This window comes from Osmerus eperlanus, chromosome 27, assembly GCF_963692335.1.
Source record: "Osmerus eperlanus chromosome 27, fOsmEpe2.1, whole genome shotgun sequence".
Classification (NCBI taxonomy): domain Eukaryota; kingdom Metazoa; phylum Chordata; class Actinopteri; order Osmeriformes; family Osmeridae; genus Osmerus; species Osmerus eperlanus.
Genome location: NC_085044.1, coordinates 1,302,920 through 1,319,583, shown reverse-complemented (window position 1 = coordinate 1,319,583; position 16,664 = coordinate 1,302,920). Strand labels below are relative to the sequence as shown.

At 51.2% G+C, this 16,664-nt stretch overlaps 1 protein-coding gene across 1 annotated transcript in view; it reads right to left on the bottom strand.

Moving 5' to 3' along the window:
- The window catches only part of cadm1a (cell adhesion molecule 1a), a 63,808-nt gene that overhangs the window by 18,227 nt on the left and 28,917 nt on the right, over positions 1 to 16,664 (bottom strand). Inside the window, exons 3-4 of the mRNA XM_062453000.1 lie at positions 8,450 to 8,527; positions 1,789 to 1,821 (exon numbers count right to left, since the gene is read on the bottom strand). Coding sequence (XP_062308984.1) covers positions 1,789 to 1,821; positions 8,450 to 8,527 — 111 coding nt within the window. The remainder of the gene's footprint in view (positions 1 to 1,788; positions 1,822 to 8,449; positions 8,528 to 16,664) is intronic.

The window sequence follows — 16,664 nt, the reverse complement described above, 5'->3', positions numbered from 1 at the left end:
TCTCAGGGGGAGGAGCCTGGTGCTCTCAGGGGGGAGGAGCCTGGTGCTCTCAGGGGGAGGAGCCTGGTGCTCTCAGGGGGAGGAGCCTGGTGCTCTCACAGGGGAGGAGCCTGGTGCTCTTAGGGGGAGGAGCCTGGTGCTCTTAGGGGGAGGAGCCTGGTGCTCTTAGGGGGAGGAGCCTGGTGCTCTCAGGGGGAGGAGCCTGCGTGTGGCTTCCTCCTCCTACCCCGAGGAAGCCCGCACGGTGCCTGCCCCCACCCCCCTCCTTCACCTTGCTCCTCTTGCTCCTCAACAGCCTGTTGCTTGGTTACGGACGAGTGTTGTCCGTAAAGGGTGGAGATCTGACGACCAGAACAGGAAAGAAACAAACTAATTTATCTGAAGAACCTCGAATGTGAAATAGTCCTGTGACTGATCGCTCTGGATAAGAGTGTCTGCTAAATGACTAAATGATATCTCAGTGACCTGCGTGCAAAGCTGTTTTGGATAGCACAATGGGGTCATTTATTGCTGTTAAAGTCTCTAAATAATAGCAAAGCCACCCTTTCATACATCAATCGATACACCATCTTCCTGAAGTGAAGAAAAAATACCACAAGGCTGTTTTCCAGAAGCAGTTTAACCTTATGAGAAACATATCTGCGTTTTTTCAGGTCAAAACATTGATTTAGCATGAAATACAACTGGCTGACATTTAGCATAAAATCACGTTTCACAATGCAGCTGTGTTAGGGATCATACCGTGTTAGAATGTGTATGTAAAGCAATGACTTCTCTTTCTATATTTGTTGCCCTCCATTAGCAATACATGTATGTATTAATAAAACACCTGCAATCCTTCGGGCAAATAAATTTATCGGATTTCAACCAAATGTTTCCCTTTTTCATTACATTTCCTGTTCTTTGAAATTGCGTAACATTGTTCTAAGCTTCACAGCGGTCCTAAGTGATATGAAATGGACATAACTACGTTTTACTGAACGGCCTTCAGTGCAGCAGTGATACGACAAAGGAAATGGCACTTACAGAATGATGTGTGAAATATCTTCACACAAGTATTAGTCACACAAACTGGCTGTTATGTCGACATGCTGGCTGTTATGATACCATTAATATCATAGCATGGAGAGCTAGCAGTGATGGCAGATTATTGAAATGAGAGTTAATATCCAACAGCAATGATGTAGAAAACAATGCTAAAATGTTTCTGATCATTCATCCTACAAAGCCAGCCAAATAGGTGATATTAAAAAAAGATCAGTATTTATCACTATTATATATACTTGTGCTCACCCGTCTTGTGACTGAGATGGGATCTGATTCTCGTGGATGTTTTGATGTAAATGCCTGATCAGGGTGGTGTATTAAACTATAAAACCCAGGAGAGGGGGAGCTCATGACTCTCTGGTCGGTGCCTCAAGCGGACAGCAACAGCGTGAGACCCTCGCTGTTTATCCTGGAGCGTGTTCTGATCTTAGGCCAGCGCTGGAGGCCTGAGGCCAAGGCTGGAGGCCTGAGGCCAGGGCTGGAGGCCTGAGGCCAGCGCTGGAGGCTGGGTTTGCGATGTGACCAGAAGACATTCAATCACTTGACGGACGGACAGACAGGCGACGGGCAGTTATCAGTTCAAGGCCCTTAACGTCACGGTTTACGGAGATGTACAGGGGGCGTTTGGCGGCGGGGCGATCAGAACAGACCACAGGCCCCCACGCCGCCCCCGGTGACCATGCTGTGAGGGGGCATGCTGGACGGGTAGAGAAGGAGGAGAGAGAAGAGAGAGATACCAACCGTGAGCCGCAGGTTCAGAGCTGGGCACAGCGTCTGAGCACACGAGGACAGGAGGAGAGGAGGGGGAGGACAGGAGGAGCAGCATGCACAAAAAGGGGGAGGAGAAAGGGGGTGGGGCGGGGTGGGGGATGGGGTGGAGAGGAGAAAACAAACGATATCCATAAGCAAGCATCCAGAGACCAGTACACCAAGACACAAGGCTGGAGGGAAATCAAAGGAAAACTAAGGCAGTGCAAGATAAAACACACACACACACGCACACACACAAACACACACATTGAACGTCAAACTGAGGGAGGTATTGTCGCTGCTTACGAAGAGGCCGATATCGTGTGGTGCAGACAGTATTTAGAGAAGACAGCTCATCAATAAAAACACAAATGCTGAACCGTGCTGAAGGCCAGGGTGGGCCAGAGTGACGGTGGGCAGCAGGGTAACAGTTTATTTACAAAGGGCATATTTTGTGTGGTAATGCGTTTTTGAAATCGATGTGGTACGACATTGGGGTTGTTAATTCATTACAACAAGAGAATAACCTTTGTCGAAAGCAATCATACCAACCTTGGTTTTGGAGGTTTTAACAGAGGAAGAAAATTACTGGACTTTTCAGGTCAAACATATGAGTCTTGCATCATTCAGTCATACAGTATTATTTAGGTGAGCAATTGGTATTCTCTCTTCGGAGTAAATTATACTTTCATCCGTCCAAAAGCATTGCTTTTGATTCAATGATAAATACTAGAAACCCTCTGATAAATATTTGAGCAGTCTGTGTTGTGATTAATTGAACAGCCATACCAAGCGAGTCAACATCATCCCTCTTCTATAGACGTCCCTCCTCGAGGCTTTCACGTTCTGACACTTTCGTTGGCAGGAATCTGATGGCTGCACCCAGCTCCTAACACCTCGGACGCTCTCTCCCATCCCTCCCTTCCCTCCCTCCTCCCTCCCTCCCCTCCTATCCCCCGGAAGAGGCCAAATCTCCAGGATCCAGGGGGCTCTCCCTAAAGGCGAGCCCAGATCAAGTCTCTTTGGGAGGGGGGGAGCGAGGCTCCAGCGGGGTCGGGCGGGGGGACCTCCTCGTGGTCCGTGTTAAGCAGTGCCACAGGCTTCCTAATGTTCAAGACAACATTTCTTTTGCATAATCTCTGCTGTCACCACCTCAGCCCATCTCTAAACTGATTTAGGAGAGGGAGGGGGAGGGAGAGAGAGAGGGGTGGAGGGAGAGAGAGAGGGGGGGAGGGAGGGAGAGAGGGGGGGAGGGAGGGAGAGAGAGAGAGAGAGAGGGGGGGGAGGGGGGAAGGGGGGGGAAGTGAGGGGGGAAGGGGGGGGAAGGGGGGGGAAGGGGGGGGGGGGAGGGAGGGGGGGAAGGGGGGGGGTAGGGAAGGTTAGGTAAGAAGGGGTGAGGGAGTTAGTGGTGAAGGAAGAGGGGAGAGGGAGAGAGGAGGGATTTAGCTCCATGCGTTTTACAACAACTAAACCTGCAGCGATGCTGCCAGCTCTCCCTCTCATCTGCCTGATTGTGGGCCAGATCCCCTCAGAGATCCTCCAGAGCCGTTATCTAACAGGACCAGACGGGTCCTCAGGACAAACACCAGAGGCCAACAGTTCAAGGACGGGATCTTAACAATGAGCTGACGTACAGAATCAAAGGCATGCATCGTCAAACAGGTCAAGTAGGCTGGTTCTTTCTGAGACCACACATCCTCTCTCTCTTCAGTGGGGGGGGGCTGGTTTAGTGTTTGGGCCTTTCTGCTTTACCGGGATAGAGACAGCAGTGTCTCTTGTAGGACTGTACAGGGAACGACCCGGGCCGGATTCGAACCACGCTAACACAGCCCCGGTAACACGCTGCTTTTCAGAGTCAAGTAGGACAATCCAGTGGCGGCGTGTCAGAGCCTCAGTCACCTGCAGGCCCCTGGACGCCCGCTAACCCCATGACCTCTCCAGCAGGCCCCTGAACGCCCGCTAACCCCATGACCTCCCCAGCAGGCCCCTGGACGCCCGCTAACCCCATGACCTCTCCAGCAGTCCCCTGGACGCCCGCTAACCCCATGACCTCTCCAGCAGTCCCCTGGACGCCCCCTAACCCCATGACCTCTCCAGCAGTCCCCTGGGCGCCCCCTAACCCCATGACCTCTCCAGCAGTCCCCTGGACGCCCCCTAACCCCATGACCTCTCCATCAGCAGATGTGTCCACAGAGGAGCTAGCGAAGGTTCCCAGAGACCCCCTCCCTCACCTTCCAGTCACCTATCCCCCCCTCTCCCCCAGTCCCCCAGTCCCCCTAACCCCCTCTCCAGCAATCCCGGCTGTGTCCTTGCTGACATCAGCAGACATGACAACGGGTACATAGCTTCATGGTTAATGACTACAGGTCCCATAATCCCCTGGTGGCAGCAGGGTCCCTGGAAAGGTAGTGGTGCCACTGTGGCCGCAAAACCAGGGTAGGAGACACGAGAGGCGAGAAAGTGTGATTGTGTCTCTGATTTGTTTCCTAGGACCAGAGAGCTGAGAGTGCTGAGCAGGATGTTTAGACCCGCTGTTCGACTTTGAGTCGAGGAGGGAATTCCAAACAATGAAAGCTTAGGCACTTGAAAGTGGCAGCTTTGTATGACAGGGGGAAAAAGGTGATATGCAAGATAATGCATTTCGGAGGATGCTTGTGTGTGTGTGTGGGTTGTGTGTGTTTGTGTGTGGGGGGGGGGGATGTGATTCAGGCCCTGCTGTCTAGCAGATTACCACCCTCCCTGTTTTATGAGTTCCATCTCCTTGGAGCCATCATGGAGAGCAATCATAGTCCCTCAATAACAATATACCTCAACATAAAGAAGACGTATGGCCGGCGTTTCAGTGTTTGCATGATGCCGAGTTCAATCAGTTCCCGAGAAAGCTCTCTCCAGGCTGTGTATCACACATCTGCAGTAGTTGTTTTCCTTGTGGTAATGCAATTGACCTTTAGTGAATCAGCCCTTCCTCCTCCAGTCATTCATCCCCATCTATCCTCCACTTTATGCTACCAGTGAAATCAGTCAGAAATGGGGAATGGACCGCTATATCTCACGTGCAAGTGCTTACTCAGGGGCAAATCATTCGTTCCAATTCTAAAATCAGTTTCCCAGATGGTGTTTATGCAATTTAAACCCTGACGAAAGATTTTCCCCCATTAATTTATATATTTCGCCTGCCTTTTGTTTTTGCATTTCGGCGGGGGTGAAATGAATTGGTTGCTTTCTCTGTTTATACCCTTTCATCAATTAAGTGGCTTGGCAGCTGGGACCCTAATTCACAATTGTTTTATTAGCGTAGCCACGTTTCATTAATAGCTTTTTCTGTTGTGTATCTTGGAACACTTCTTTACAAGCACTTGTTTTGTTCACGGTTAGGTTGGTAGAGTGCAATCTGGTGAGGCATTTCTGGTGAGTCATTAGTCATGTGCTCGGCCTGAAAGTGGGATGGAGAGCGCCCAGCTCCCAGTAATCCACAGCTGATCACTAACAGGACAACTAGGCCCACTGAAAACGGGAGGGTAGCCCACAATGCAATGCAGTGACATACAACTGGATAAAGAGGAGAGAGAGAGAGAAAAGAGAAAGAGAAAGAGAGAGAGAGAGAGAGAGAGGGGGAGAGAGAGAGAGAGAGGGAGAGAGAGAGAGAAGAGAGAAGAGAGAGAGAGAGAAGAGAAAGGGACAGAGAGAGAGAGAGAGAGAGAGAGAAGAGAAAGGGACAGAGAGAGAGAGAGAGAGAGAGAGAGAGAGGGATAGAGAGAGAGAGAGAGAGAAGTGGGGAACTCAGAGTGCAAGCTTCTAAAACACGTTCGGAAGCTTTCGGCACAAACGTGTCTTTAAAATAATTCAATAAACATCCATTTCTGAGCTGTGTTTGGAGACATTAAAAAGTATGGGGTTACAAATAGAAATTAATGACATCTGCCCACTGTGAGGAAGGTAGTGAGGAAGGCCTTTCCATTTAGCCATTTATTGTGAAGCGTAAATGGCAATTTAGACATCTCTAAATGTCACCCCCTGACGCTGCCAAGCACTTTGAGCCCTTCGTTCGGCTTTAATAGATTTTTTAAAAGTGCAGTATTCCCCATTTCAGTTTATCAAAATGTATTCAACTTTTAAGTGGCCTCTGCCCCTACACGTACTCTGAAGAATTCATTTTATGCCGCCTTTCTGATCTATACACATCCCGAGTGTGGATGAATGAAATCTGTAGGCGACAGAGCAATATGGCCATGATAGCGTGCCACCCCCGCAATCTAAACAATCTAAAATAATGGAACGCCCCGCAGAGTCCAACTGACGGGACTTCTGGGAGAGACCATCTGAGATGAGTGGATTTACACTGCAAATACCGGTTCACTCTCCACACTTCTCCAATAAAACATGAATAAATATTTATTCAGGAAGGTGGCGTTTCTAGAGTCGGCGGTACCCAATGACAACCACGACGCCATGGTGATCTTTCATACTGTATATTGCATGCAGTGACAGATTCATACAAGTTGAATTTCAATGCAAATGAAATTGTTTTGGAGTGCATGCAATATCCAATTAGTGATATTTTCATATAATATTACACTTGCAGTGAATATTCTATTTTACTCTGAATAATTTGTGTCTACTAAATATACCAACAAACTCAAGCCTTGACCTCTGTCAAGCTTTCAAGGAACAGTTTCTTAATGTTTCTGTTTATGACAAGCAAGCTTACTAGTTTTTATTCTGCCATGGACAAGTCATGTAACCAGTGTTGACCTTTTGATATTGTGAATGGTGAAGGATTTAAAGTGAATATTGCGGGTGACAGTGATGTTTTGTGTGATACCGACTGTAAAAGTCTATATTTTATGCAACATCAAACTACAAGTCAACATAATTTCATCCGAATACTGCGAGATCTTGACGTGAACATAGGCACCCAGCGATAAGACCTCATCAAATATATCCCTTTATGCCCAATCAAAACAATACCAAACAATACATCAGACCTCCATGAAAAGGTTGCCTTTGATGAAAGAAACTAATCTGTTGTCCTCGTCATGGATGCCTGTGTTTGTTCCAGCGTACAGCACATGGCTGAAACAGAGAGGACAGGTTGACCCACATCAAGACAGAACCTTGTCCCTGCAGAGCAGAGAAAACGTTTCCAGTCTAACTCCATCATTAGGTGTTTGTTCTCTGTTCAGATGGTATAATCAGGCTTAATGCACATGATTGCTTAGTCTTGTCTTGGGGGATCCGCTTAATTTCTGAGCAGAGCTGTCTGTCAGAAGCTTTGATTGCATTCATAGCCCACGGCTGTTATCCGTCAAAGGCCATCAAATACTTGGTTTTGTTTAGACACAATACAGAGAATTAGAAATCATAGCACTGATTATGGCCAGCAACAATTATTTTTGACACTCATGTTTATTAACGGGGGGTCAGATGGCTGAGCGGTTAGGGAGTCGGGTTATTAATCAGAAGGTTGTTGGTTCGATTCCCGGCAGTGCCAAATGATGTTGTGTCCTTGGGCAAGGCACTTCACCCTACTTGCCTCGAGGGGAATGTCCCTGTTCTTACTGTAAGTCGCTCTGGATAAGAGCGTCTGCTAAATGACTAAATGCAAATGTAACCGGCAGGCTAACTTATTTCTTGTTAAAAGTCTGTTTTTGCATGCGGCTACAGCAGAAGCCTTTTACACTACGCCAACCACGGAAAGTTTTACCGACGCTAAGTTGAACATCACGGTCATATCCGATAATTCGTTGTTCTTAACGCCTATCATATAGGGCGTTACTTTTGCACTGTAGTATTGTTTTGTGTTCACCGTGCCTGATGGACTGTTTTCTGCCTTTTTGTTTGAACGTATGAAAATATTCTGTCATTCTCACCCCGCACAAAACACAAGAGGGCTCTGTAATCCCAGGCTCAGACTGGAGAGTCCACACAGTGTGATGAGGCTGTGTGTGTGTGTGTGTGTGTGTGGGGGGGGGGGTGATGGGAAACCCTAGTGAACATTGTGAAGAGAGGCCGTCCTGAGAGAATGTTGGGGTCTAGTGAGAAACTGTTATTATCGAGGCCTGCAATCTTATCAGGGCTGTCTGTCTGCATTCTCTCCTTCTCTTATCAGGGCTGTCTGTCTGCATTCTCTCATCGTTCTTCCCTGATCGCACCGTTGTTCATCCACACCAGAAGTGTTGTGTCTGCGTGGGATGTTTTGCTTCGTAGCAGTTTTAGGAATGAACCAACGTGTGTAAATGTAAGTAGGCCGACATAACCTCCCCACAGTCTAGACACACACACACACACACACACACCCACCCACACACACACACACACACACACACACACACACACACACACACACACACACACACACACACACACACACACACACAGAGGGACACACACAGAGAGACACACACACAGACACACACACACAGAGAGACACACACACACACACACACACACACACACAGAGACACACACACAGAGAGACACACACACAGACACACACACAGAGAGACACACACACACACACACACAGACACACACACAGAGAGACACACACAGACACACACACAGTGGTCTCTGAAGGTGTTGGCACGAGGTGGGTGTAGGCATTGATGGATGTAGAGACCCACACACAGATGTGGGTGTGGCCAGGGCATACCTTCAGTGGCTTCGGGGAGGTAGGTGGTGGTGGAGGGGGTGGTGGTGGTGGTGGGTAAAGGGGTGGTGGTGAGGGCGTCTGGATCGAGGGAAAAACAAGTGACATGGCAGACAGGCATGCCGATGAGTACACAGCACGGAAATCATAAAGAACAACACAACAACGTTTGAGACTGTGATGAGCCGTCATATTGCTGGGATCAGGTGGCTGAGCGGTTAGGGAATCGGGCTAGTAATCGGAAGGTTGCCGGTTCGATTCCCCACCAGGCCAATGACGTTGTGTCCTTGGGCAAGGCACTTCACCTTACTTTCCTCGGTGGGAATGTCCCTGTACTTACTGTAAGTCGCTCTGGATCAGAGCGTCTGCTAAATGAATAACTGTAAATCAAACACATTACTCTGCTCATGTTTGGGTCAAATTAGTCAAACGTAGCTTTCCATTCTTTGCCATTTCTCTAATATATGCTAATAAGTGTCATGTATTCTGCATTATTACGAAGCCTCAGCACATATACATACGTGTTTGTCCAGTGTCATGTTTAACATCTGTGTCAGGCTGATTACTAGAAGGCTGGCTGTGTGTGTGTGTGTGTGTGTGTGTGGAATGTGATCTCCCTTACTAACGCAACGTAACCAGGATATCATTAACGGCCCATCACGAATCAAAACAAAAACAAAAATTGATAAACAAAACAATGCCATGACAGGTGATGGAAAAATGTGTTGTCCCTTTGCTGTCACAATGGAAGGTGTTGAAGGGGGGGACGTGGTGTGTGTTGTTAAGCTAGAGGGGATTTTTCACCCTCCACTGCATTTTCCTTTTCACTTCATTAGTGTGTTTTTACCCCCCCCCCCCCCATCACCGTGGGGGGGGCATCAAAAGTGACATTTTCTCCTTCAGCGTTGTGGGCCTCATTGATAACAACCTGGAGGAAAGCACTGGCAATCGGGAAATGGCCCTGCTGTTCCTGTTGCCCAGGAGGTGTCACCAAACAGTGGAGGGAGAACTGAGAGCAGGGAGAGAGTGATGTGTGTGTGTGATGTGTGTGTGTGTGTGTGTGTGTGTGTGTGTGTAAAATAGAGCTTGTGAGGGAGATAAGGAGAGAGGAGTGAAAGGGAGAGAGAGGAGAGGGAGAGAAAGAGAAAAAGAGAGAGATAGACGAGGGAGAGACAAAGAGAGAGGACAGTGCAGTAGCTCGTAGATAGTAACCAGAGCTGTTGGCGTATTCCTGTCAAAACCACACTAGTATGCTAATACTGTACCTGTGGTCAGAGAAAACAATGTCTACCAGTGTTTTTATATCACAGTACATCAGTACTGGGAAGCCAGAGATATTTCTTTACAGACTGGTGATGAGATATTGTGCGGCTTGATGGGTAGGAGGGTTGCCACTGGCAGCGATAAAAATCAACAGTTTTTTCCAAGTATGACGTGTTACTAGTGTGTAGCAGAGCCCGAATCCTGGGTGGTCGGTCCTGAGAAGAGGAAAGATCCGGATCCAACTAAAGTTATCTTGGCATATAAATCACATATTCAAGGGCGGACCCCCTAGTTTCTAAACATAAAAGTCCCAGGCTGTGTCGTGAGTTGGAGTCAGGTGGCTGAGCGGTGAGGGAGTCGGGATAGGAAGCTGAAGGTTGCCAGTTCGATTCCCGGCCGTGCCAAATGACGTTGTGTCCTTGGGCAAGTCACTTCACCCTACTTGCCTCTGGGGAATGTCCCTGTACTTACTGTAAGTCGCTCTGGATAAGAGCGTCTGCTAAATGAATAAATGTAAATGTTGTGATGTTTCCAGGTGTTTCCTCCCTCTCCGCTGGTCAAGGCCCCCCTGCAGAGGAGAGGGGGTGTTCAGCCCTGTCTCTCTCCTCGAGGGTGGTGCTGGAGGACGGTGGGCGATGGGAGAGGATTTGTATGTTTGGCGTGTCCATAAAGAAGCTTTATGGATGGTGGGTTGTCACAGCTAAGTTGTTACCTGTCCTAAAGTCCGGGTGATTTACACACAGTGTGTCGACAGGGTAGAAGCTCTCACCGCTGGGTTTTTCGCGAAGGTTGATTACCTTCGCCAGGGGTGAAGGGTACTCAGGGGAGGAACGCTGGTTCCAATCCACGGGTCAGTCCGTTTTGTTTGAGAACATTTGAAAGCCTGCCACTGGTCTAGCCAAGTCTTGCAAGATGTCCTTTCAAAACGTTTCGTTGTGGCTGTAATCGGAAGTTTCGATGTTAAGGGGGCCACTCTATATTCCAAACACGAAAACACGCTCTTGATTGAGGATGTTTTTTCCCTCTTCACATTTGAACACCTCGTTGAATAGAAAGCGTGCTACGTAACTCAGAAACCACAGAGCTGAGAGACAGACAGACGCACTCAGAGGACAACCTTGGCTGCTGCAGCGTTCAAACACCTTCAGGTGCTTCAAATCTGTATTCAAACTCTCTCGGATGGAAGATATAAATGTTTTTCTCTCGACCGAGAACATAATCTAGTGTTGTAAACTCAGATGTTGGGGAGTAAAGATAGAGTGAGAGGCTGGGGAGGGAGCTGGTAGGGAGTTGGCCGGCTAGCTGTGATGAGTTTCACACGTGTTGGAGAGCAGACGAACCCTTCGCTACTTAATTGGTTTCATCCCGTAATGAACTGTGAGGACCCAGCAGATGTTTGGGATCATCGGTGTCAATAGCTCATTAAAAACTTGGCAGTGATAGAAAGATCCATCCTTGGTTTTGGTTCCTCAATCTACCCAATCTCTCCCAACGAGCCGGGAGTTTACAGACATTCGTCTGAAAATGCAACCTGGGCCGGGCGCTTCCTCGCTGCGTCTGAGCAGGGCGCTTCCTCGGTGCGTCTGAGCAGGGCGCTTCATCGGTGCGTCTGAGCAGGGCGCTTCCTCGCTGCGTCTGAGCAGGGCGCTTCCTCGCTGCGTCTGAGCAGGGCGCTTCCTCGCTGCGTCTGAGCAGGGCGCTTCATCGGTGCGTCTGAGCATGGCGCTTCCTCGCTGCGTCTGAGCAGGGCGCTTCCTCGGTGCGTCTGAGCAGGGCGCTTCCTCGGTGCGTCTGAGCAGGGCGCGTCCTCGGTGCGTCTGAGCAGGGCGCTTCCTCGGTGCGTCTGAGCAGGGCGCTTCCTCGGTGCGTCTGGGCAGGGCGCTTCCTCGGTGCGTCTGAGCAGGGCGCTTCCTCGGTGCGTCTGAGCAGGGCGCTTCCTCGGTGCGTCTGAGCAGGGCGCTTCCTCGGTGCGTCTGAGCAGGGCGCTTCCTCGGTGCGTCTGAGCAGGGCGCTTCCTCGGTGCGTCTGAGCAGGGCGCTTCCTCGGTGCGTCTGGGCAGGGCGCTTCCTCGCTGCGTCTGAGCAGGGCGCTTCCTCGCTGCGTCTGAGCAGGGCGCTTCCTCGGTGCGTCTGAGCAGGGCGCTTCCTCGGTGCGTCTGGGCAGGGCGCTTCCTCGGTGCGTCTGAGCAGGGCGCTTCCTCGGTGCGTCTGAGCAGGGCGCTTCCTCGCTGCGTCTGAGCAGGGCGCTTCCTCGGTGCGTCTGAGCAGGGCGCTTCATCGGTGCGTCTGGGCAGGGCGCTTCATCGGTGCGTCTGAGCAGGGCGCTTCCTCGCTGCGTCTGAGCAGGGCGCTTCCTCGCTGCGTCTGAGCAGGGCGCTTCCTCGCTGCGTCTGAGCAGGGCGCTTCATCGGTGCGTCTGAGCATGGCGCTTCCTCGCTGCGTCTGAGCAGGGCGCTTCCTCGGTGCGTCTGAGCAGGGCGCTTCCTCGGTGCGTCTGAGCAGGGCGCGTCCTCGGTGCGTCTGAGCAGGGCGCTTCCTCGGTGCGTCTGAGCAGGGCGCTTCCTCGGTGCGTCTGGGCAGGGCGCTTCCTCGGTGCGTCTGAGCAGGGCGCTTCCTCGGTGCGTCTGAGCAGGGCGCTTCCTCGGTGCGTCTGAGCAGGGCGCTTCCTCGGTGCGTCTGAGCAGGGCGCTTCCTCGGTGCGTCTGAGCAGGGCGCTTCCTCGGTGCGTCTGGGCAGGGCGCTTCCTCGGTGCGTCTGAGCAGGGCGCTTCCTCGGTGCGTCTGAGCAGGGCGCTTCCTCGCTGCGTCTGAGCAGGGCGCTTCCTCGGTGCGTCTGAGCAGGGCGCTTCCTCGGTGCGTCTGGGCAGGGCGCTTCCTCGGTGCGTCTGAGCAGGGCGCTTCCTCGCTGCGTCTGAGCAGGGCTCTTCCTCGGTGCGTCTGAGCAGGGCGCTTCCTCGGTGCGTCTGGGCAGGGCGCTTCCTCGGTGCGTCTGAGCAGGGCGCTTCCTCGGTGCGTCTGGGCAGGGCGCTTCCTCGGTGCGTCTGAGCAGGGCGCTTCCTCGGTGCGTCTGAGCAGGGCGCTTCCTCGGTGCGTCTGAGCAGGGCGCTTCCTCGGTGCGTCTGAGCAGGGCGCTTCCTCGGTGCGTCTGAGCAGGGCGCTTCCTCGGTGCGTCTGAGCAGGGCGCTTCCTCGGTGCGTCTGGGCAGGGCGCTTCCTCGGAGCGTCTCAGCTCGCTGGAGGTTATTGACTTTCAAAAGTGAGAGTTTGTCTCCCTTCCGTGCATCTCTCTTCTCATTTCCTTGTGCCTTCGCGTGTGGCGAGCCCTGTCTTACGAAGTACACACACACACACCACTGTCTGCACGTAGGTGTTCCACGCCTGTGTGTGTGTGTGTGTGTGTGTGCGAGCAGAAGGGACGAGGTGTTAAATGTGATCCGTTAAATTGAATCCCTATAATTGTCGTAATATAACGTGTGATTTCTCTGGGCTTCTTGTACCCAACGTAGAATCTAAACAGCGTGGATCTGAACGCTCAGTAATATTTCTCTCTCTAGGCTTCCTAAGCGACGGCTCAGGGCTGGATCTAATTGGAGGGGTTGGTAAATGAAAACACACACATCGTTCAAACACGCCAGCCGACAGCAACAGGCGGAACGTCAATACAAGCCCGGAGACAGAAACAAAGGTAAGCCTGTTTATCAAACACTCCTTCTCCCCTTTTTCGTTGCAGGAAGAATTAAAGAGAGAGAAGCAGAGGGCGTAATGGTGGTCTGGGATTCGGCATGATAACAAAAACTAAAGAACACAGCTCCCACTGTCAAAAAGAGGGGTGGGGGTGGGCGACTCCAATTAAAAGCTAATGAACAACACGGGGGGGGGGGGGGTATCTTTGCGTTGGAAGATAGCATCCGAGTCTGAGAGCGAATCGCTGAGCTCCCCCTCCTGTTGCAGGCCCAGAGACGGGATGACGCCTGCCGTTTGCTGTGGCACAAAACCACAACCCCCCCTCCCTCAAATCTGCCAGCTGCACGGAGCCACAAGCCAGACTGATGTGTTCTCGTTTCCCAATTAGACAGAGGAGAGGGGCGGGGGGAGGGAAGGTGGGGATAAAGCAACGGAGATCTCTACGGCAACGCCGCACCTGCAGCCGCGACGGCGTCCCCGCATGCACGCACACGGGGACGCCGTCGGAAACACGGGCCGGGGGTCGCCATGGTGACCGATACTGCACCAGCTCTGCTCAGCCTGAGTGGCAGGCAGACGGGACAGGCAGGGCAGACGGGACAGGCAGGGCAGACGGGACAGGCAGGGCAGACGGGACAGGCAGGGCAGACGGGACAGGCAGGCAGACGGGACAGGCAGGGCAGACGGGACAGGCAGGGCAGACGGGACAGGCAGGGCAGACGGGACAGGCAGGGCAGGAGGACTATGGGAACACCGGCCACGCGGAGAGCACCTGTGTGTTCTCAGCAGAACCCCAAACCCTGTTCCTGTGTGTGTGTTCTCAGCAGAACCCCAAACCCTGTTCCTGTGTGTGTGTTCTCAGCAGAACCCCAAACCCTGTTCCTGTTCCTGCGTGTGTGTTCTCAGCAGAACCCCAAACCCTGTTCCTGTTCCTGTGTGTGTGTTCTCAGCAGTACGGTGCAGGGATTCCTAACCCGCTGTGTCTGCAGATCTAGGACAGGCTTCCTGGAGCTACCCGTCCCTCCATGATGGCTGGAGCGCTTCAGTCTGCAACAGGACATCACACCGCCCGGATAGTAAACATATGTCTGAGGAACAAACAGCTCCCACACACACAAACACACACCTCACTTCTCAGAGCTAAACGCTTCATTCACCCAGTGTGTGTACGCTGTGTTTTCATCTCCGGGCCGTCGAAGCTACGCGGGCATCCAATCATCACACAAAGGTAAGCAAGAGAACCTGGTACCCCCCCCCACCTCCCCTGCGCCGCTGTGTCGTCACGCCGACCGTGTCTTCACGCCGACCGTGGCCCGTCTTCTGGTGGAATCAACAAGGCATGCAGAGGGAACAGACGGCGGGATATCAAGTCTGCCTCCTTGAAGACACGGCGAGGAGCGTGGAGGAGGTGTGTTAGTGAGCGGCGGGAGAAACTGCGGCGACAGGCCAGCCAAACGAGCGCGCCGCAATAAGCGCAGAGACCGGTGAAGGAGTGAGGGAGGTCTCCATTATTAGGTTAGCAGCCGGGTTGTAAACAGGTTAAACCGCTCTGTGGTAAATCTCCTCCGACTGCGGGGTAGGAAGGCCCTGACGTTTCCTCTTCCCGGCTGGGGGAGCAGGGGCCGCGGAACGCCATCCGTCCTCGCTTAACCAGGTTAGTGTCAGCCGGCCAGGCTTCTCTCTCCATCACTTAGCCTCACAAAACTCAGGAAACAAACGTATTAAAGGCATGGAGTCTGCCTGCTACATCTGTTCTGCTGTCCACCGAGGGGGGTCCTCGGGACTCTTTTGTTCAGGCACAGCCCCGAGGTACTATATGTGGGCCCGTAATGGGTTTAGATGGGAGATTGTGGGTGGGCTCAATATAAATGATGGAGGAGGAGGAGGAAAGGAGAATGAAATCTGGAGTATGTGTGTGTTTTCTTTTTGTTTTGTTTAAGACTCCTCCAGCCTGGAGGATATCCGAGCTGCTAGCCTGCTTGGTGAAATGATAATAACCTAAATGGATTTTCTATTGTAATTTCCTCCTGGTTTAACCACTGTACCTTCGCAGTGAGGTTCCCCATCAGCGAAGATTACACTGTTTACAAAGACGACCTGGGAGTCTGTTTTTATTACATGATCTCTGAGTACACAGGAGCAATATTACTAGCAGATGCTGTAGTACATCGAAATATAAGAGTTGGGTTGGAAAGCTAAAATTCCATTTGAAGCTTTAACTTTTGTCACTTGACAGTTCTTGTCATTTCTTCTGCAGTACCTTTGTACGAGAAGGTGGCACACATTTTAATAATGACACAGGCACTATTTATGAATGTGTGAGTGTGTGTGTGTGTGTGGGTGTGTAGCTCTGACGGATGTTCTCGGATATGTCAAAGCTTCTGCGTTTGTAATAAGAAGATGTCAGAACGGTAATTTGAAGGGGAATAATTATAACAGTGCAGAACACGCAGATGTCACCACTGCCTGTCTATGAAGCTGAAAGCATGTGTGTGTGTGTGTGTGTGTATGTGTGTGTCAGAGGTAAAAGACACTAGATTAGGCGTGGGCCGCTCAGGCCTGGTGTCCAGACTCGACGGCAGCATTAGCAAGTCTAATGTGGGACATGATTTGCTGCTGAATTACAGTTGAGCAACAGAGAGCATATGAGAGCCTTCACAGACATGGAGGACTGGAGGGAACACTCTGCTCACGTGCTGAATATAACACATCTGTCACGCTGTGTGTAGAATAAAGGAAGGAGGAGGAGGAGGAGGGGGGAGAGGAGGAGGAGGGAGAAGAGGAGGTGGTAGAGGAGGGGGGAGAGGAGGAGGAGAAGGAGGTAGAAGAGGAGAAGAGGAGAAGGAGGAGGGAGAAGAGGAAGAGGCTGATATTGAAGCATTCAATAGAACGCCTCTACAGAGTAAACTGTGGCTTTTGTCCATTTGTTCATTTGAATTTTGTGTAACCAAAGCCCTCAACACCTGCCCTCTCTTAGTTCAAACTTAAAATCATCCCAAGAAATTACAGGTTGTTTTATTTTGATGTCATTGTAATGTGTATGAAGAAAAACAAGAATCTACGCCCTCGCAAAAACAGTCTCACTCCTCTAAACTCTATATTCAAACCTGTCTGACCTGCTGTTTAATGGGCTGCCATTAGCACCAGTGTTTCATCCTACCCTGATAAATAACATCTACAAAGCAACATCGGCAACCACAAGGCTTCCAGTCCTTATTTCCATATGAAAGAGCCCCTCTCAGTACATTAAGGCCCTCTGAAAATACCAACAAAT